Source organism: Telmatherina bonti, assembly GCF_933228915.1.
Source record: "Telmatherina bonti genome assembly, chromosome: 4".
NCBI classification, from domain to species: domain Eukaryota; kingdom Metazoa; phylum Chordata; class Actinopteri; order Atheriniformes; family Telmatherinidae; genus Telmatherina; species Telmatherina bonti.
The window spans coordinates 27,232,340-27,255,461 of NC_136622.1; the positions used below are offsets into that span (position 1 = coordinate 27,232,340).

General features: G+C 40.7%; 2 protein-coding genes across 2 annotated transcripts; both read left to right on the forward strand.

Moving 5' to 3' along the window:
- Positions 1-347: 347 nt before the first annotated feature.
- ogg1 (8-oxoguanine DNA glycosylase) lies at positions 348-2,383 on the forward strand (the record flags this gene model as incomplete). Its single annotated transcript, XM_079238917.1, has 7 exons — positions 348-457; positions 559-905; positions 1,011-1,190; positions 1,412-1,590; positions 1,684-1,831; positions 1,899-1,948; positions 2,016-2,383. 7 exons carry the CDS (start codon positions 348-350, stop codon positions 2,220-2,222), a joined length of 1,221 nt encoding a protein of 406 aa, XP_079095043.1. The 3' UTR covers positions 2,223-2,383.
- A 5,629-nt stretch (positions 2,384-8,012) lies between these two features.
- Positions 8,013-23,082, forward strand: LOC306754818 (uncharacterized protein). The gene is made up of 4 exons (XM_079238907.1): positions 8,013-8,203; positions 15,360-16,242; positions 16,332-16,610; positions 19,104-23,082. Exons 2-4 carry the CDS (start codon positions 15,420-15,422, stop codon positions 21,122-21,124), a joined length of 3,123 nt encoding a protein of 1,040 aa, XP_079095033.1. The 5' UTR covers positions 8,013-8,203; positions 15,360-15,419; the 3' UTR covers positions 21,125-23,082.
- Positions 23,083-23,122: the final 40 nt, after the last annotated feature.

Consider the following 23,122-nt stretch of genomic DNA (forward strand, 5'->3'; position numbering starts at 1 on the left):
ATATTTGGGCTTTTATTAAACGTTATTCTTAAAATTCTTGCAATTTTCCAACACCGTGCAAGGTTTTTGTTGTCCGCTGACGTAACCTTAACTCCGTGAAATATATTTTTCACATTTTGTTAATGACGATGCGTGTGGCAGCTAAATCACTGTAAAAAAAAAAAAAATTAATTAAAAAAAATAAAATTTTGTTTTTGTTTTATTTTTCTTGTCAGTTTTTTTTTTTATTTATTTTTGTACTGTCCCATAGGATTGTATTTAGTACAATGAGTATATGAAGCCCTAACGTTTAAACAGGCGAAGGAAAGAAAAGGACAGTTTTCATCTATAATTTAAACATAGTAAGCATGGCCAAACACGCAGTGCTGTCATCAGGTGCAAAAATGTGGAGATCCATGTCTTGTGTAAAGTCAGAGCTACGTCTGGATCTTACTCTTGCATGTGGACAGTCGTTTCGGTAAGTTGGGAAACAAGGCTCATGTGCCTTCTTGTAGCATTCATTGCAACATTTGTTTTTCCCCTTTTATACATATGCATTAACACACATCTCACCCTCAGCTGGAGAGAAACCGCAGAAGGCCACTGGACTGGAGTAATGGGAGGAAGAGTGTGGACTCTGACTCAAACAGATGACACACTTTGGTACCACGTCTATACAAACAAGGAGAGAGATGACAAAAAGAAAGTTGGTGTTTCTCTCCAGGAGGAAAATTGGACTCAGAAGAAATGTGAAGGTGCTCTGATTCAGGAAGAAGGAGAGCCATCACCTATTAATGCTAAACACGATGATGTGGAAATGGAAATGCTAAGAGACTATTTCCAGCTGCATGTGAAGCTGCAGGATCTATACAAGGAATGGGGATCAGCTGATTGCCACTTCAAGAAGATTGCAGATATCTTCACTGGTAAATGTTCACTTTTTCATTATGTGGCTTATTACTCCAAATAAAGATACAGCCCCCCAAAAAATATATATTGTGTGTATAATATTTTGTTGGGTCTTTCTCCAGGTGTGCGGATGCTGCGACAGGACCCAACTGAATGCCTGTTCTCTTTCATCTGCACCTCCAACAACCACATCTCCCGTATTCAGGGCATGGTGGAGAGATTGTGTCAGGCTTTGGGCACTCCACTCTGCCAGCTGGATCATACCTCTTACTACGATTTTCCTACCATATCTACGCTTGCAGGTGCTTTAAACTTTTGCCAGGGCATTCCAATTGATAATCCAATTGCTTATGCCAAGTTCACAGAGTCTCTCAAGTTTTATAAGTATGTACTTTGCCTTGTTTTTTATTCATACATCACTGAAAACAGAAAGGAAACTTGGGGTGACTTGGGTTTTTCTTTTTAAATTGTACATTTTCTTTATCACCTGTTTTTGTGTTGTGTCTTCTATTGTACTTGGCAGACAGCAGTGTAGAGGGATGTCTCAGGGACCTCGGCTTTGGATACAGGGCGAGATTCCTTCAGCAGAGTGCAAGGCAGATTTTGGATACCCATGGGCTCCAGTGGCTAGAAGGTTTACGCAAAGTTCCATATCTAGAGGCCCGTGATGCTCTTCGGACTCTGCCTGGCGTTGGCACCAAGGTACAGCCAAAAAAAAAAAAAAAGCTGCTAATCATTCACAATTTATGACTATTAACAGTTCAATGATAATCAGGGCTTTGTGTCATCTTGTAGGTGGCAGACTGCGTATGCCTTATGTCTCTGGACAAGTCAGAGGCCGTACCCATAGACACACACGTGTGGCAGATTGCTAAACGAGACTATAAGTATGCCGCTAAAAATGGACAAAAGACACTCACAGACAAGCTGCACAAAGAGATCAGTAAGTATTTACATTATATCAGTCGACCTGGTCCTTTTCACCTATTAACTTGAATGTTTCTACTCAGGTGATTTTTTTCGAGAGCTGTGGGGACCATATGCTGGATGGGCACATTCAGTAAGTGTTGTTGTCAAGTCTGTGTCTCTAGTTGGTTCACTTTTGTAAGAGCATGTTTCTGTTTTAGGTGTTGTTCTGTGCCGACCTCAAGAAGTTTCAGAGCCTCAAAGAATCGACACATCTGAAGCAGCCAAAGAAAGAAGAAGAGGAAAAGGAACAATGCAGGAAAACAAACATAAAGAGAGAACTTGATGGAAGTGGGACAAACACAAAGACCAGGTCAGAATGTCAGAAAAAGGCAAAGTTGTCTGTAAAAAAGGAGATGGTAACATGAGATAAACAAGCTGCTTATGTCAAATCAGACATTTTCCTGACTAGAACACCACTTGAAACTTTTGAAAAGGAGGCTCTATAGGTCAGCGAGATAAACTTGTATATATAAAGTTAAAATTAAAGACAAAAATTCCAAACATGACACAGTTATTGTGCATTTCTCAGGGTTTTCATGCTATATCTTTTTACTGTTGGGATTTCTTTATTGTGATATTTTATGAGCTCATCACATCTAAAAGAGACAATGGTACTTTTTTTAATAATAAAAAATATATACTTTTCTATTTTGCATATGTGTTTTATTTGAAATATAAATGGTCCAAAAGTCCACTATATTAGTACGGTGCTGTTGTATTGACTTTAGATGTGCACGAGTTGCCAACAGTGGCCTGTAGGTGGCAGCACATTTTGGCAAATGGTTTGTGGGACAATTCTGCTCCATTTCTTTAAGCTGTTTATTTTAAATTATTAGAACAAATTGTACTTTTATGTCTGTGATTTTCTAATTCTAACCAAGCTTTCCAGCTCTTGTTCCACCATGTTCCAACACTTCATCTTGTGTATGTATAAAAGAAAAGGTCAAAGGATGCCGAAATTATTATTGATTCTTCAGAGCATTCCCTGGATCAGAGTAGTGTCATGGTTCATAGAATGCACTTGGACTGGGTGGATGTGAAGTGCTGAAGTGTCTATGTTTATCTATAGGCCCGGGTTGACTGTGTCAGCTGATCTTTTTATAGCAGGGATTGCAGTTATCTGCTGTCACTGCTTGGGGCCAGTGTGACTGTCTCTGGTGACAACATGGCCATGTTTTTTTGGGTGTTTGAGGCTGATTGCTGTTCCTTTAAGGCAATGACAAGGCAATATTTTATTAGAACATACTCTCTAAAACAGGGCAGCAGCATACAACACCATCAGCCCCTAATCTGACATATGAATCCTGACATGTGTGCTGAAGCAAGTAGATGTATTACGTGTGTGGTTGCTGCATCTATGCCTGCGTCTGTGTGTGCATGTCTTGCATCCATATAAGTGTTTTATTTGTGGAACAGAGTGCAGCCATGTGAGTTAATGAATATGTGAGTCAGCTCTCATCCTCGTTCCAGTTGAGCTGGACAGAAGCTGGGGCCCAGCTTCAGGGCAGAGTCACAGTGGTGAGGAGAAGCAGAGTAAAAATAGGAAAATAATGATTTTTTTTTTTTTTTTTTTTTTTTTTAAAGGAAGAGATGGTGGATAGGTGAGAGTGTGCTGGGGGCAGAGTTGGGATTTTAGTGGACATAATACAAAGACTACAGCAACAGAGGCTTTTGTCTGAAATAAGAGAGCGGGTCAGCTTGCGTTAGGTTTTTGAGGGTTACTCAGTTGAAATCTTAATGCATCCACTTTCTCTCTTTGCCTGAAGGGGCCACTGTTGGTGGCTCAGCTGCAGAAATAGACCTCACTCTGTTTCTAAAATATCTTAACAGCCTTTCCAAAGTTGCTTTGTTGTAGCAATGGGATGATTGATACCTATTTAAAAGGGTGGGCATATGCATTAAATTTCTTATGAAATGAAAAATGATGAAATGAAAAATACTTTATTAATCCACAAAGGGAAATTCAATATAGTATATAATAATTAATTTGAGGAGGTCAAATTATTATTTGTTATTGTTATTATTTTTTTATTGTCAAATTTGTTATATTAAATCACAAAAACACATTCTGTAAGAATAAAGTTTGGACTGCTGGTAAGATTTAAAAAGGAAAAAAACAATAACAATGCAATGAGTTGCAACATATTTGAAATATACATTTAACTCAGTTATGATAAAGACAGTATAATAAATGTCTTCTATTGTTATTGTTAAAATATGGACATTCTAAATTTTCAGGCAAGTTTCCAGTAAGTTTTTTAACAAAATATTTTACACAGAGTCATATATTTATCACATATTTATTACTCTGTTGCATGAGCTCATCTTTTAATGACTGTACATCGACTGCCATCTATGGGTATTTAATTTCCCCTTTTTTGTAAGTTTTTGCCTCAGAAAGACTTAATTCAGATTATTATTTAAACATTTCTCTTTTTTTTTTAGTTTTGTTAAATTGGGGGTTTAATTAGTGTCAGCTCAGTTTTAAATCACTGGTGTTATTTTAAGTGTACAAACCATTCCAGGGTTTTGGAGATTGTGCATTAAATTGATATTCAAAGCAAAATATGCATACAGGCCTTAATAAAGAAATTATTTATTTATATATATATATATATATATATATATATATATATATATATTTTTTTTTTTTTTTTTTTTTTTTTGTTACAATCTGTAATTTGAATGTTTTTTGCACAGAGTTTATGAACAAAACCTGATTACTTGAATTAAAAAAACATATGTCAGGAAAAAGAACACAAATAAAACAAAAGGTGAGACATTAACATTTCTGGGTACTGGAATTTTCGCTCATTATTCAGTGCAAAACACTCATTGTCTTTCTGGAAGGTGGATTTCCTCAGTCTCAAATGTCTGGATGACTGAAACAGATTTCCACCATCCATCTTTTCTTCACTTCTGACCAGTAAATATGACTTCCACTTAAGCCCCGTCTGTGAGTTTTGGTTGATGCCCCCCTAAAAAAGGTTTGCTATGGTGCAATATTCTTATATTATGAGTTTTATGGTTCTGTGTAAGATTTGCAAAGTTTTAGAGATTATTTTATACCCCAAATCTTATTTTCACTTCTCTACTCACTTGCTGCCGCATTTTTGTGGAGCTCCTTGCTTTTTTGGTGTTGCTTGCTTGGTGGTGCTTCTCGATTACTTGTAGTGCTGCAGACTCTGGGAATTTTCATTGCAGGTTTATATATGCTGTCCAGATTAACTTTTACTTTGCATCTTTTCAAAATTTGGGAAAAAACATTTAATATCAAAAGTGTTGCATGTGATTGTATCAGATACAACATCTTAGATTTGACAGGTATAAAAGCTATACTGTGTTAACCGTTATGAAATCATCAACAACACTGTTAGGTGGATACAGTTGTATAAAAAACAGATCATTATGACTGTTTTGGGTAATCATCTGAAAACATGTTTTCACATATAAAGTGTCAGTAGATCTATGGAGAACTATTTGTCATAAACTCAACAAGTGTCATTGAACCAGAAAATAGGACTTCTATTCCCTTCCTAGCATTTAATCTGATGGATGTCATTGTTCCACACAGACTGAGACAGTATTACAACATTTGATAAAATGCTTAAAATAGCTAAAACTGAAAGAGTTGAATGCCCAACAAGTGGTGAAATTTAAGGCTGGATGCAGATGTCATGGACACTGAGGGATGGGGGAGGTAGTCCTTATACGAGGGACTCTCCCTCTCATCTCTCTCTCTCTGTCTCTCTCTTGCTCACCAAGTAAAAGACTGAACACAGAGCTGGCAGAGGTGTTTTAGATCTTAAGTTTTTCTAACTCAGGAGTGTGTGAATGGATGTTAAAATAGTTGTTTTTACAAAAGAGGCTCAAGGTGGAAATGAATACTTTTTACCGTCTGATAGAATCGTTTCTTTTCAACCTGCGGTTAAAACATTCACTGCTTCATATAAAAGGGAAGAAGACACAGTTCGGTTTGTCACAGGGCTAAATGTCAAAGCTTACTGGGATTAGTTCAAATGATTATATGAAATTTTCAGAAAACTTGTGGACAAAGATGCAGAAATACTTTTTTTTGGGGGGGGTGGAATCAGTATGTGGTTTGTGTTTAATAATCTAATTTGATTTAATTCAATTTAATCTATATTCTTTTTTATAAAAATCTCTTTTAAAAGAGACAAAATTTATTTTCAAATGGTGCATTTAGCATTCACAAACAAGCAAAAGTTGAGGGAGAAAAATCAACCAGACAGTGATAAAATATTTGCTAAATGATCAAAATGATACATGAAAAGACCATAACTACTCAAAATAACTAACAGAGGGCTTCCAATAATGCAAACGTATCTCCATAAGGATTATTTTGCATATCAGTATCTAGGTCCTCACTGGGATGAGTGGAGGAGCTTTTACATGTCTGTTGTTTTATAATCCATCAATGTTTCTTCAAAGCAGCTTCATTTAACCAGCAACTCCACATCTCAAGGCTTTAATAGTTTATCTATAGATTCATCACAACAAAGTTGCTTCATGTGAAATTATAAACTTCAAAAATATTTTTCCATTTGATTCCCTGATGGAAACCAGAATCAGCACTGTTCCAAAAATCCCACAAATCTCTTATAAAGCCTGAAAGGGCTCCAGTTTCACACACATGACTGTTAAATAGTCTCCTGAAAGCCCACCCTTCCGACAGTAAACACTCATCAGCTCAGTTTGGTTTACTTCTTTATTTGAAAAGATGAACTGCAGCGTGGTAGCAGAAATAGAACAAATCTGACGGGAAAGGTTGGCATGCAGCTCATCCAGATAGGGAGAGAATTTAAATAATAAACACACAACATGATCTAAACCTTTGTCCATGTAAAACAGTTCTGTTAGTTCAGAAAATAAATAACATCAGAGATTATATTTAATGAGCCAGTATTTGCAAAGATATCAATAAAATGGTAAGACAAAAGGAATATCATGATGCAATGAGAATATGATAAATTTGAGAATTTATTTTTAAGACAATGGACACAAACTTGCTGTGTAAACATAAATAGTCTTATTCTTATTAGGCCTACTGTTATGCTGGATTACCTTAATCTTGTTATACCTGACACTTAATGTTTCCTAGTGTTAAACTATAAAAAAGTACACAAAAATGTGTATGTCTTGTGTAACATCAATGTACTATTCTTATAAATGCAATGGGAGCTTTTATCAATGTACTGTTTACTTGGCTATAGAATATTAGTCATAATCCATGCGATTATCATCTGTAAGTGTTGTGCTCCACCTCTCCAAAACCTTCAGAGTTCCCTGCTGGCTCAGTAGTAATGTAATGGCCTTAGGACAATCCTCTGAGCTGCAAGAGTTATTTTAGGACTCAGTCGATTTAATGAAAGTGACAAATACACAGATAATGACAGAATGAGAATTAGGCCTGTTTGCAAGCAAGGTGAGTGTCTATCTTTGTTGGTATGCCTGTATTTGGACTGATTTAGAGCAGAGCAACACTTTCAACATGTCCAAACAAGAAAATTATGTATGATAGAGAGACAAACCGATGGGACATGAAGCAGAGGAACTGAGCCAAGTTACAGAATGAGGAAACAGTATCAGCCAAGCTCAAGGTGGCCTGCCCTCCACTTTAAATGCGGGTTGGAGGGGTTGGAGACAGGAAAATGAGTTTATAGTTTCATGCTTCACACTCAGCTTATTGTATTCGTGGCTACTGCATCATCCTGTCAGATATTTGAGTCGCGTTCTCCTTTGTCCTTTCACCTAGGCCTACATTTCCATCCTTACTTGACCAGATTTATTTACGCCGCATCTTCTTACGAGCCATATTCTGGGGAACGTCACGGGTCGTGGTAGGCCTACTGCGTGCCGTGTGATGATGCAAATGCCAGTGTCGTCACATTTCCACGGAGCAGTGTTTGCATATGCTGCCCTGGAACAGGTAGATGAAATGTTACGGAGCTCAGAGTGAAACTGCGTCTCCGCCCGCTGTTGCGTAACGAGCGTGCCAGGCGGTAAGTTGGTAGGTATAGGCGATCGTGTTTATCCTCTTGCGAGGGAAAAAATGAGGGAGGGAGCGATGTGGGGAGAGATGGAGCAGTCGGAGGGGGCGTACATCTCACTAGCTCGTGGCTGGAGAAGCTGGCAGCGCTGCTGAGCGCGACCTTTTTTATGTCCGTAGAGGACCACTTCCACATCCACCGCCGGTGGCTGTATTCCTGAGGAGAATAAGCTCTGAACTTGACTGGTTTTTTTTTTTTTCTCGTTTTGGGTATGTGCTAGTCCTCGTGTCCTGCTGCAGTGGACGCCATCTGAGAGGAGCCGGACAGACCTGCAGGTATGTTTGAAAGGGTCTAACAGAGACAGTTGCGGGGTAGCTGCTATGCGGCGATGCTTGGCGCAGTGATACACGCGTGACGTCGCCTCTACCTGTGCTGCCGCACCGGCCGTGGGTTTAGGTTCATTTTAGGTTTACACGCAATGAAAAGAGGAATTTAATCAGTTTACGTTTTTACCTTAACCTGTGTAGTCCTTAACTTTGTGTGCCAAGTTGAGTATAAAGCAAAGCCGCAATTCGGACAAATTTTATCCGGCGTCGTCGTCGTTAACGTCAGTCTGTCACTGCAGCGGAGTAGTACATAAAAGTAGTAACCACAAATTAATCATTTTAGGAAATTACCATAAAAATGCAGCTGTGAAAGCAGAACTTTGTACATAAGCTACACAGTCTTGCTAATGTTCATCATGCTAGCATACCATAGCTTGTAATTAATTAAACACAGCAGGTTATGACTAGATATGGCTCACAGATGAATCATAACGCGACGCCTGGACTCAGGCCTTTTCCACTAACATTCAGCTTCTTAAACTGATTTGAGTGTCAGAAATACACTCAAATCGCGCAGATAACTTAAAAGCGACCAGTTCATTTGAAAGCGCGCTTTAGTAAATGAGCAACAAGTTGACTAGTCCATTTATAGGACAATTCTGGCAGGTGTTGCGATGCTGTGTCCGCGTGGGTGTGTTTACATTATATCGTCCCAGAGCCCAACCTCAGCTCGTGGCTGAAGAAGAACTGTTGTTTTGTTGATATGGGTTCAATTCTTCCTTTTGGGCATAAAAAGCAGAGGGAAACTGCGCTCTGCGCCCCCCTCTCTGCACAGGTAGCCGCTCCCAAAAGATAAACTGGGGGGGGGGGGGGAGAAGAAGAAGAAGAAAAGAAAACAAGAAAAAAAAACAAAAAACAAAACATCTGCCACTCCAATACGAGAAAACGACCCTTTCACGTAATACAAAACATCTTCTCTGATCGGATTTCCCAGCGGTGTTAATGGAAATGTGGGGTTAAAAAAAAAGTTTTTATAACAGAATAGTTAATGATTTGTGACTGCGTGGATTAGCATTGAGCATCCATTAAATAGTCTATTTTTAATGGTTAATGTTATTTTTTAAAAAGTTTGAGCCACAGGTTTTTAATCTTGTTGATCTGTGAGAAACTACCTTCCAGCTGGCAGCTGACACTACAGACCTGACAGAAGAGAACATCCTGAACAGATCGTGGAAAATAAAGCATCATTCAAGGCACTGATGTGTCAAACCTCTACTCAGTCTCAAAACAAACACTAGGCAATCTTTTTACAAGCTCTTTCACAGCTCGGAATCTTGTAAAAGTTATAAATATCCATCAAGAGACTCCATATAGCAGGTAATTCTTAATTTACATACAACCTACTTGCAACCTCAACATAGTTTTATTGCCTGCAGCTGTAACAGTGTGGCAGTCTTGGATTCCATTAGATTGTGGTTAACTCTCTGTAGCAGGCACAGTTTATGACTTCGGAAGCATATAATTTATATCACTGAAAGTGTTTTGAGGGCTTGACATGGTTTAGCTGCCGTCTAAATCAGTCACCAGACTCACTATCTTTCAGGTTGTGTTTCTGGTAATGTATGAGTGCAAAATGGAATTCCAGGGCTCTGAATTGTTGAGAAGGGACTTTATCATATGTCAATATTCCTAATTCCTAGTCAAAGTTTACTCTGATGGGCTGTCCCTTTCTTGCTTTGTGTTAATGTCTTCGCAGCCATGGTGCAGTTAAATGCCTTCCTGTTACAGGCTGACCTTCAGTCTTTGATCTGTGACTCGCTTGTGGGCAGAATGTCTATCAAAAATGTTTTGAGGCTCAGCACTTTTAAGCCAGGCATCCGTTTCAAGGGGGGATCAAAAGAATCAGTGATTGGTCCTGGAGCCTCCTCACATATAGCATAACCTCACTGTGTGGTCGGTTATTCTACTGGAGGTTTGAACCCCCTCAATCCATCCCTCATGTAGCACAGTCCCTTGTGAGAAGTATTTCTAACAAGCTAAAATGTCCATTAAGCTCATAAGCTTTAGTCTGAAACTTGGCTACCTCACCTGGAAAACTTTCATGTCTTAAGATGCATCCGTAGATTTAAAAAACTATGGTTTAGTGTCTGTTTTGTTGAAATAATTTGATGTGGTAACCAGATGATGATGTGGGAGTTTTTTTGTTTTTTTTTTGCAGTACATGTGTTATTTCAAGGTGTGGAATTTTTTAACGGTCAAATCATTGACCTCCCCCACCGCTCACATACCAGCATAACCACAAATACTCCCTCTTCCATTTCTCCCCTCTTTTCTGTCTCACATATTCACATGCATTCACTTTTGGACAAGCCAGTTATACATCAGTACGGTGGCCAAAGGGTGAGCAGTAGTACTTAACTGTTTTGCTGCACAGAGGACCACAGTGACACAGTCCTGCTTAATATTTTCCAGCTAAATACACTGTTTGTTTCCCCCCCCCCCCCCCCCCCCCCAACTTTACTATCCTCCTTTCTACCCGTGTTTGTCCATCTGCTCCTTTTGCAGAAGACTTTTTACAGTTTCTTTATCGCAAACTGATTCTCACGGTTTATTTTGAGTATCAGTTGAGCACTTGAGTCACAAGTACCTTCTTTGACTAATGATTCCTGCTCATTACAGAAACACCATCACAGTAGATAATAGGAGTCAACTCTTGTGTCTGGAACTCAGTCTGTGATGGAGCAACTTTCCATTGTTAACACACATTTAGCATCCACATATTCTCTCATGTAGGCCTGCTGGTGGACGTGAGGCCTGGTGTCAGTGGTTCATCACTTTGGTACATGAAACATAAATGTACTAGAGATTATTGAATGGATTTCCATGATATTTAGTCAACATTTATTGTTCTTATTTATTTATACAGACAGAGAATAGTGATATTATTTTCCACCAATATGACCTGTCACAGTTACTACAGAATTGTCTCATTGCAGATGTTTGAGTCAGCTGCAGTCATTTAATCAGTCTGTTCACCTCGATAAAAACAGCTGGATAAAATGAACTGAAATTTATGTTTCTGCCACTACATCCATTTTATTTCCACCGCTTCCACTGTTGTTGGATTTGTGTTACTCTGATGACATACTATTCTTGGATCCAATTTTCTCATATGTTTAATAGTCCCTAATTTAATTATTTGTCCAACTAATTTTTTTATGGTGTGGCGCATGCCTTTTAATTATTCACCCCTGCACATTTTAGTGAACATCTGTTGAAAATAACCTGATTTCATAGATTCAGTTGCAAAACCAAAACCATCCTGTGTTGCTATGGGCTCATTTTGGTTTTAAGTCAAATGCCAAAAGAGTGGGAAATAACACAAAGTTGACAGCTGCCTTAAAAGGTTATAAACAACCACTAACAAATTCACCAAACTTTAAAGTAAGTCAATCATTTTTAGCTAAAGTTTTCCTAACATGTTTATTTCTACTTGCATGCATTTTCTAAATTCAAAATGTTTAAGAAAAATACATTTCAGTCATCCTGAGTTTCACTTTTTGTTGAATTCAATCATTTTATTATTAGCACAACTCAGTTCAATAAACTACTGTACTTTCTCAGCGCTATTAGCATGGCTGTTTATGGCAGTTAGTTGTGATCTTAGTACCTGACTTTGGGGAACATAAACAGATCTGTATGCAAACCCCTAATTAAAAAAGCCAAAGCTTTTTAAATGTTGTTTTCTAAGCACAAGCAGGTCTGCAAGGCATCTGCGTAAGTAATTTACTGTCCAAAATTGTTAAAGTTGTGATTTTTATCAGCAGCTATCAGTTACCACGTTAATGAAATTACAATTTTGACCCAACATTCAGTGCCCATGGAAAACATTTCTGTCACTACAAAATAAAGTTTTAAACTGCGCCTGTGGAGACAAGAATGCTTTAGAGGAGCCTTTGTTCAAAAGACAAATATTCTTGGGCGCACAGACAGACATATGCACTCAAATCAATGGAAACTTTGCACTGCCAGACTGTCTGGAATCTGGCAGAGAGTGAGTATTTGCCAGAACAAGGGAGATTATCCACAAACTTGACTCCATGTCCACCCCGCACACCTCCACCCACAACCCCGCCTGCTTCTTAATGGAAAGTTTGAACGCTAGCAGCTCATATTAATACATACGTGCCGACATGACATCACTACTACAACGATTAACTGATTAGTAACAGCTGCAGTAGTACTGAGTCATGTGGTTGTATAACCAGCAGCTCAATACTGTGGACAAGGAGTTTATAGTAATCTTCCGATTGCTGCTTGCATCTGTACTATTGGATATTATCCATGAGCATTTCCTGCTCTGGACAAAGCCCATATTGTATAAGAGAGAGTGACGACTTGTACACAGCATGCTCATCGCAGAGTGAATGAAACAGAGTGAAGTGTCCCTTGGCCCCCAGGGGCTCAATATGATAAAAATACTCTGACCGTTCACCCATCTGCCTTCTCCCTGTGGATAGTCACAGAAGGATGTGCTTTCTATTTTTGAGTATGTATGTACACATTTTTAGTCACTATTTAAGTATTTTTGCCTTTTGTATGAAAGGACGCACCATGAGGGTTAAAAAAATGTTAAATTTTACTCAACAAAATGGTTGATAGCACTTATCTTTGCGGTGTTCTGTTAGAAATATGATTTGACAGGCTTTTTCCTGGCTTGTAGTTCAGACTGTTTGGAGGAGCCCTGCACACATTTACTCCATTTGTATTGGCTCAGTAACTTGAAGTCCAATTGTCTGGATCGAGTAAAGAGGGACGTTTTGGGGGAACTGCTGCTGTGTTTGGGCTTCTGGACAAAGTGTGGATAAGAGATTAATGCTGACAACATTTCAAATGCAATAGCGGAGTGTTTCTTTACTCACATTACATCGTATGTGGTCAAATCCTTTTAAAAGTCATCAGTCTTTACTTGGTTCCTGCACACGCCCACATAATGCTTGCAGTAAATTATCGTGGATAGTGATATGTTTACTGAAAGCCCATGCCTCAACAGTCGAGTTGTTTATGTTCAACCAGCAGAGACTGCACACCTGTCAGTTAACCTCAGAGGAAAGGTGAATCAGGCTCCCTTTTCTTTACATGCCTTCCTGGATAGATGGCCATATCTACACTGGGACCATAACAATCCCATTAATCATGCACCGTAGTTTCCTCATGGCTCTCCCTCTTTTTTCTCAAATATTCCACTTCTTGCTTTTTTTTTATATTGTCAGTATGCATTGACTAGCTACTCCTCTGTGACATGCTCAAATTTTACAGCCCTCAGTCCTTCTCTCAGTCTTAATTTTGTCACTGATTCCCTAATTCTCTCTCCTCACCAAGCATTGCCTTCTACTGTCAACTTCATCACATCATGCTTCCCTCACCTTCTCCAGTTCCCCAGCTATCATCCTTGTCCATTCTGCAAGCCACCTTCATATCTCCACATTCTCCTCCTGTTTGTTTTTTTTTTTTACTTTATATATTTAGCATCTGACTCTTTATTTTTTCAGCCCACACACAGATGTGATGTTGTGCTAAATAACTAAAGTAAAATGGGGGACAAAACGAGAAGGTAGAGATGAGGAGGCGGGGGTGGGAATTGCCTAGAGAACGCAGAGGAGGCGGCTGAGACAGGAAAGAAAATAATAAACAGGGAAGCTACTGTGAGTGGGTGGAGAGTGAGATATACTGGCACTTGTATTACTTTGCACATTGACAAATTTTCTCTCTGATGTTTCGCACTGCCAACACTCTCTAAACAACATACTGGGTTTTTTCTGAGCATTCATCTGTACTCAGGTTGTATGTTTGGTACCTTACTGCTTAGATCCGTGTTCACAGACACACACTCAAACACATTTTCCATATATTCACACAGATTACTCCCACCTTAAATGTGTTCATGTGCACAAAATGCACATGCCAACCCTGGTGTGCAGCTGCAGTCATTTCTCGGAGACCTAATCATTGTGACTGTGAATGGACCCAGGGTGAGTCATCGCAGCAGAACAAATCCTCCAATAGGCAGTGATTTATTCTCTCTGTTTCTCTTCTTCTGTCTAAGCTAAAGTTTTTGTACAATCCCAACTTTGTCCCTGAGGTTATTTCCCAGTATGAGTCATAGGTGTGAACAAGGTTTATGTACGTTAAAGAAAAATATGATGCATGTAGGGATGTTACTGGCAGCTGTTTGGTTAGATGACTAGTAGGATTGCGCCATCCTCATTGCCCTGGGGGGTGTGGGGGGTTCTACATGTCACCTGGGTCTCTAAACTGCTCTACATTCAGCACTACAGCTGTCATCTCCTGGCATCTGTGACTCAAACAAAGCAAGCTAGGAAGTCCTTCTACTTAGGAGAAAAAAAAAAAGGCAATTGGTGGAGGAAAAAAAAAAAGCTGACATTTTTCCAGAGAACACTTTATGACAGCAACAGTGAGAAAAAAAAATGAACCGTGCCCATCTGCCACTGAAGGAAACCATCTGCGACTCCTTTTTGTTTTTTGGCTGGATCACTTTGATGGCGCGATCTGTTTAACAATTTGCAACCTCAGGTTTTGCCTTTGAGGGTTTTCATGTGGGGCAGCATATGTGGCATGTCTTCTGAAACTATACACCTCACCACACCCCATGAGTCCTCCAGTGTCATGCTGCGAAATCTTTGTGGGAGGTTCCGTCACCCGAATCTGAATGTGAATCAGCGTAGACAGGCCACGACACGCTCGCTTCAATTTAGATGGAACCAGAAATACTTTGTGACTTAAAGTAGCTGGAGGAAACTGTGGCTGGACAACTGCTGCGAAATCTGCAAGAATAACGAAGCAAAGCATAGGAAAATCGCGCTGATCTTAAAAATAGAAAACAATTGCGTCGGTTTTGAAGTTCCATTCCATTAAAATTCATTCATTCATTCATTCATTTATTTTATTAACCGCTTAGTCCATAAAAGGGTTGTGGAGAGGCTGGAGCCTTTCCCAACAATCACTGGGCGAGAAGCAGGGAACACCTGACAGGTTGCCAGACCATCACAGGAACAATTCCATTAATATGTTTAATACATTTTGTTCTTGACACATTTACAGTTTATTTAATTCATTATACGTCTATGCTTGTTTCTCTCAACAGGGAAATGATGGTGTAACAGTTCCAGAGGAATTACTGCTGCTTGGCACAACAAGGCATACCATGGCTCCCATGTCCCCCCTGTTCCTGCCTTTCCTCCTCTCCTTCATCCATGTTTCAGATGCCCAGACCATTATTGACTCCTCTTCTTATTATTCTTCACTGGACCTGCCAAATGACTCCTCACCTGCACCAACAAAGCAGACTTTTCGCTTTTGGCCCTCTTTGCCCCCAAGAGGGCGCAGTGATGTTCCCATCAAAGTTACAATTCATGATCGGTTAGCGACTATGAACACAGTGGAACAGGGGCAAAGAATGACCCGTCCCACCACACAACTCAGTCCTTCTTTTATATTGAGCCTTTCTATGCAGAATCTTAGCAGAGGGCCGACCCAACCCCCTGCCTCCAGGCCCAGGACTGATACAGCTAGTTTAGTATTCAGCAGGGCTTTCAGAAGAGATGCTGCTACAAAACGTCCAACCTCACCTTTGCCCACTTTCCCCTCTGCTGCTGTTGCTGAGGCTGCAGATGATAAGTCGGTGACAGCTGTGATTCTAGACGATGCATCAGACAACGAGACAGAGGATGGAGATTCACAAGGATTGGGATCGGGTAGAACTCCTGCTGTGGCGTTTGTTAAGAAAGAATCCCCTGTCGTTCTGCCAACAGTTGGGGATGAAATGGCACAGTATCGGCTACAGGCACAGACAATGATATCCAAAGTTACAGATGCAAAATCCCAACAACTGGATGATCAGACTGTTAAGCCTCACCTGTTTGTGTTGACTACAACCAGCACGACTAGTACGGTCTCTACAACTCTGCATCCTGAAACAAAAAACCCACCGTCTCCTGTTGTAACACAGAAAACTGTGAAACTAACAGGTAAGAAAACAAATTCTTCATGACAGTTAGTAGTTGAGGTCCAGTCCTGAATGTCTATGTAACAAACATGTATTTCCTAAAATTTCTAGATAAAATGGGAGAAAATCCAAAGCAAGATTCTTCTGCCTTGACATCCCCCCAACCCACAGACAACCCTACGGGCTCAACTGATAAACCATCACAGGCTGCGGGACAGCCTGTCACGCCCCGCAGCCAGCCGACTTTACGTCCAGACACATCGACTCTACAAGTGACCCAGAAATCCACAACAGGTGTGGCAAGTACTACACAGGAGACTGTTAGGACACCCTCCAAAACAACAGTAGGAAAGCATGCAGCAAGCACCACTGTGCAATCTTCAAGGGCAGGTGAGAAACATGAGATCTTATGTCCTGTGGTCCCCCAGTTTCAGAGTTTCCTTTGTCTCTGATCATTCAGAATAGAATTATTTGTACAGCTGGAACTTTTTCACTGAAAGCATTTAAAAAAGAAAGGGGGGGGGGGGGGCTTCAAAGGAAGGAAAAAGCAGAGGGGCTTTTCCATGGAAAATAGGGTAGTTGTGTAAGGTAGACACAGCTAGACAGAAGTATGAGCATGAGGTGAGAGGGGGGGTTACAGAGTGGGCAGGTAGGATAGAGGCCAAGCCAAGAGATAGAGGACAAGAGGGGTTTGACAAAAAGACTACTGGGAATACAGATGAGAGAGTAGACAGGGTGGGTGAAAGTGTGGAGGAAAGGTATAGACGCTACACGACGGGCTCAGAAGTACAGGGAGTGAGGATGGTAATGAAAACCAGATGCAGAGAGAAATGGATGAAGGGAGGGGAGGTGAAGAAAAGCAAAGGGAGAAGGAAAAGCATGACACATGGGGCATATGAGCTATTCTGAGATACAAATATAATAACATCTTTATGACTTAAACATTCAGGGTCTCTTAAAGACTTTGTTCAAAAAAGGCTATTAACATAATCACATATTTTTGTTGGCATGTAGTTTTACAGGCAACTTTATTTCTCCTCAAAATGTAATTTTGTTTGGTTAAGTCAAATTTAATGTCCCCCCCATAACTGTGACATAAGGGGCTAAGACTCCATTTAAAACAGTGACACTCATGAGTGATGTAGCAGCAGCTGTGCTACGTATAAAAAGCAGTACTACCCACGAGCTGCGAGTTTCACTACAACTCAGGCACTTGCACCAAAACTTTGTCACAGAGTTGCAAGTGTTTCTAGTGAGTGTTAAGCCTCCTCAAGCCTCCCATATTTCAGTTCTGAGGGAGTTTTTTCCCTGTTGAGCTGAGAGGGAACCATGAGAGGAAAATTTCTGTTTTTGTTACTTCATGTGTATTTAACCACTGTTAAAGCCAAGCATAGTCTTTCATAGTTCATTACTTGCGGGATAAAGCATGATATTTATGTCTTAACTTCACTGCAACACATACAGTACAGCGATGTGTGGTTTTAAGAAAAGGCACAACAGTAGGGATAGGCCTAAGTGTGCCCAGCTGTGTAACACGAACGGCACATCTGGAATGTGTCTGGACTTTGTTCCTGTCAGAAAAAGGAAAAAAAACAAGCAAAAAATGTCTGAGGAAAGGAAGTAAAACATACCTTTATATAAATAAAGGAGTGTGTCTGTGATCTGTATGCGCTGCTCGCCTACTTTGCGAGGCCTGGAAGCGTGTGTGTGATAAAAGGGAGCGAGCCAGAGGGAGAAACATATGGAGGAGGGAGCCATTAATCAGTGTGTCAGCTTTATGGATGTCTCTACCGGGTGAAGATGGGCTTAAAGTCCTCCAAGTGGCTAAAGATTTGAGTGTTTTACCACTGATCTTGTCATTCCACCATCCATCAGGTTTTAATATTTATGACATACTTTTAAGGAAATCTCTCATGATAGATACCCTACATTTCCAAATTTCACAATATTTACAAAGCCTTTAAACAAGATTCAAGTTTGAATTGTGCTTTAAAAGTATATGAAAATCATTGTGCCTGGTACTAATGTGTGTTTTTTTGGACTGTACTGTCTTCACGGCTGGGTTTCTCACTAAGCACTTAGAGATTAATGTGAATTTGGGATTGTAGGGTGTTTCCAGGTTGTGGCAGGAGGGCAAGGTGGAACTCTTTAAACAAGTAGACGTATGTGTTTTCAGGAAAAATGAGCAAACAGTGAGATGCCACACAGTACATGAAGGTGTATGCCCCATGAGGTGGTTTTTATTTAGCATAATAGAGCAAACTTGAACAAAGCTGTCCAGATTCATATATGCATTGCAGCACTGTGCTGGGTTATGTAACAAAGATGTACTTGTTAATTATGCAATCAAATCCAATTAATGAGAATTGAGAACGTTTATTCATATACATAGTGAAGATGATCAACTTCAAACAATGTTCCAGTAAGTTGAGACGTTTCCTGAGTTGTCTCTGCAATGAATACATTTATGTAATCTGCAAATTTTTACTTGCACAGATTAACACTATCTATGTTTTTATATTGTTGTATTTATTTAGAAATTAACACATTATTCAGATTCTCAGAAAGAATATTGCATATTGATGCAAATTGAGGATGAATAAGGAAGAGACCCTGTCAAGAGTGTGTAAGCCGCTTTATTAGTCTGTTATTAGAAATCCTATAAAGACCTTGAACAATGTGTCTCTGCAGGACTGATTAAGTTACTGCAAACAGCTGTGAGAGTCATGCAACCCTTGTTCTTAGTTTTAATGGTGAGCTACACCCCTCTAGTGGCTCTCAATGGTACCTCATGTACTTTTAGATAATATATAAAATCAATTTGGCTTATTTGTTTCATCTATTTTAAAAATTTGAAATTGAAAAGTGTGTCTTTGTTTTCAGGGGCGCCCTCCCTCCCGACCAACACCATTGTTCCTGTCATACGGTCAAGATTCAGCCCCACATATCAAGCTGGTGTTGGTCAACAGAACCGCACTCAGCTTCTGGAACATCCTCAACAAGCGCCCCATTCCACTTTTAATCCAGCTCCCTCACCCAGTATTAATCCCTCCCCTAATGGAACTCTTCTTTACTGGGGCGATTTGAGCCGGACACTGGCTTTCGCCTGGGAACTGCACGTCTACGGCTCAGCAAGCCTTTTCCTTCTCATGTTTGCAGGAGCTGCTCTCGGCCTCATGCTCTCCCCTGGCACAAACTGTCCGCATCGAGGTGCTCTTGCACTTGCCAATGCTCTGTTATTTCTAACTGGAGGCCTTAGGGCAGCCCTCTTTTTCATTGACCCTTATGGCACTAGAAAATTCCTTCCTCGCCCTGCAGTTACAGCCCTCTACAACCTGCCTCTGCACCTCTTGGTGTGGACTCAGGCGACTTTGGCACTGCTGGCATTGAAGGTGGTAGGAGTAAGTGTGTTACCTTCCACTTTGGCGCGTCCTCCTTTGGTGGCTGTGCTGACTGTGCTACAGTGTACGCTATTGTTGGCAGCTGATCTGCTGTCTCCAGCCCTGTCTCCTTTGGTGCCTGTCACATTGCAGATCCTGTCTCTATGCTGGGGTCTGGCTCTATGTTTGGGATATGTCTGCTATGTATTTCCACGTATCCGCTGCCCTCCTATTCCTCACCACGGAGTCCCCGAAGAGCCCAGGAGGAAGTCTTGGACAGGGAGCCGGAGAATTGGCGTGATTCTAGGAAGAGTGTTGGCAGTATGTGGAGTACTCGGGGCGTTGTGTTGTGGGTTGCACGCCCATGCTACATTGTGGCTCTATGGACTCCTAGGGGACTGGACACGCTTTAACTGGGGGTGGTGGTTAGTGCACTTTTGGGCACGTCTCCTTGAACTGGCCTGGGGGTTTTCTCTTCTACTCCTGGGTTCCTGGATTTTCTGGAGGCCTGCAGAGTGCAGGAGGAGGGAGGAAGGAGGACAAGAAAGCAGAGCAGCAGGAGACCTTCCTTCTCCTGGCCAGTCTGTTGGCTCAACTCAAAGACATACATGCTGGTCCAAGATAGTGCAGAGCCTGAGGGGGAAGCCCTGCAGAAAGTCTGACAGTAATGGTTTAGGGGGAGGAGGAGGAGGAGGTGCAGGAGAGGTACCAAACAACTGGGCTGGCCAGGAGCGTCCTGGAGCTGATATCAGCAAGAGTCTTATTAGGAACCAGAACCATGAGCAGAACGCCGCCCAGCCACGTTTGGTCAAAGACAGTAACCATGGACGTAACCACAGGGGCCACTCGGCAGAACGTGCCATTTCTCATGGTTCCACAAGCTCATTGCTAAGACTGCAAACACTGGGTCAGCCCCCACAGCGCTCAGTGAGTGGCAGCCTGGATCAGGACAGAGATACCTCTCTGTCTTTCTACGAGTTTGATCTGCGGCCGCCATCCCCAATTGACCTGACTCGCAGCATTGATGAGGCCCTGCACAGAGAGCACCTGCTTGGAGGAGGGAGTCTTTTTCATCCCCTCAACCAAATTTCACAGTCCCCTTCTCCAGGCTCTGGGGTCAGCCAGGGGCCCTGGCTTCGCAGGAACAGTGATCCCCAGCTGCTGTCAGAGAGTAGCGAAGCTCCAACAGAGTCCTCCATGCCACTAGGGGGCAGTGTTCTCAGCAGTGTGCCCAGCAGGCAGGTTACTGCTCCCCCCACACCCTCTCATCAGGGTCACAGGTGGGCTGGGAATGGGATAGTAAATGTACCCTCATCAGTGTCCTGCCCTGTGTCACTTCACCCCTCCAGAACATCGACGGGACATTTGGGGGATGACGGAGTGGATGACACACGACCGTTTATCACTCCAGACTCTGAGAGGGTGAGAGGGAGAGCTGGGAGACCAACAGGATCACGCAGTTACTTGGAAGTTAGTCGACGTGACGATTCTGCCAGTGTCAGCAGTGAAATTATTGATCTTTGAACCAAACCTTGGACATTATGACCAACGACTGCACAGCAAACACACCCATATAACAATACGGTTCCAGATCAAAACTTACATAAACAGTGGGAATAAAATCATCTAGTTGCCTTTTACCAAGTTCAAAGAATTAACAACTTGTGATGTGGAACAGTTATTTCAGTATTTTATTGGTAGATATAATAGATATCCCAGCACACTGATCGCTCTTTACATTTCTTTCTGTCACACGCATTATTTAACTTTTTTCCCCTCTATTACACTGTTATAACTTACTTTGTAAGGGACCAGACAAACTTACATTTCATGAGCGCCATCCATTTATGTGCTTGTTATGCTTAAAATTTGTGACAGTGATGAATTTCACCTTTATGTATGAATACATAAAATAGGTTTAGATCGTCAGATCCCTGAAGATTAATGGACAAATGTGTCTCTGAGCATCTGTGAGGTCTCATTTTCACTGCTTTGTGGACAAATTTGTCTCTGTGTTATTGTTTGTGAATTTACTTGTCTATTCTGTTTGCTTTTGTGATGCAGATGTGCCATTCAGAATCACAGTCAGTTCTTTTGTCAGTTTTCTTAGTGTCTGTATCATGACTCGGACACAGATAACAATCATCTGAACTCTTACTTTGCTGCTGCTGTTGTCCTCGTCCGGTTTGCCTTGTACGGTAAAAGTAGTAGCGTATAGATGCAGGCAGTAAATACAACCAGAGACAGCTCACATGCAGATGCATGCATATATGTAAACTGCTACTGAGGATATTATCATTTGATCGGATTGCCACACATCAACATGAACTTCACATACGAGTTTAATGCATTTTATCATGTGAACTTGCTGCAGGACAAAAGCTTTGAGATTAATAACATTGCATTATTGATGCATATGACAGCATTTTTGCAGATTTTGATTCAGAATTTTAAACTTATTGGTTACATTTAATCAGTTTAAAGTGCTTGATATACAAGTATGTATTACACAGCTTTGCAGGGCTGCAACCCACACACACACACAGACTGGCTTGGCATGCACCTCAGATCTCTTATAAGAAAGCACTTAACTGTACTCTAGACTGAAATATTTTACTACCCAAGAGGAAGATATCTATCAAATATATGACATGTAAGTAACAATGTAAATATTTTTTATGTTTAAGAATAAAGTTGTATTTGAAACATAGGCATAGTTGTTACTGTGAAAGACAATCTAAAGTGGTATTGCTTATTTGTCTGAGCTGTGCAGACAGCTTTGCTATTTTCTTGTTAGATTATGGCCTGTCTAGGACAAAAAGAGCTGTGACAGTTGATACTTGACCGTAAAAATTATGTCAAAGACTTTCTGGGCTGTGCTCAGGATTGTGATAATGATGCTGTTTTTACACAGAGTAGAATTAATGGTCGGTATTTAATGGATTTTGAATTCTGGTTTATGTTTCCATTCATTAAATGATGACAAAGAATTTGAAAGAAGTAGTGAAATGCTTTTGTGAAATAATATTCTGATTTACTAGAAACATGGTTCTGAAGGCAGCATGGTGGGTCCCTCCTCAGTCATGCATTATGAAGGTTTTCTTCCAACAGGAGTCATTCATCATTAAAAGAAAAAAAGAATTAAATGCTTCTGTTGGAGCCTATCCATTATTACTTTTCTTGTTACCTCTGGGTGACTTGTGGTACGTCTTAGTGATGTAAGTTGTTTGTCTTGTTTGGTATTTACAGTACAACAGCCTTTTGACGCTTTCTACATTCCAGTGAACTTCGTTGATATCATTGTATTAGTACATAAATACCTGTTTTACCATGTGGCCACCTGTTCCTTCAGCATCTCTAGTGTTGTCCCTTAAAGCAGCACGTGCCATAGGAATCATGATCAGTGTGCGCCCATCATGTCTTCTCACTTTAGTACAGTGTTACTTTGACCATTGAACCTTTGCCCATGTTTCTTGCTGCAGTTCACACATCTGGTTTCAAAATAAAAACTACAAAACTTAA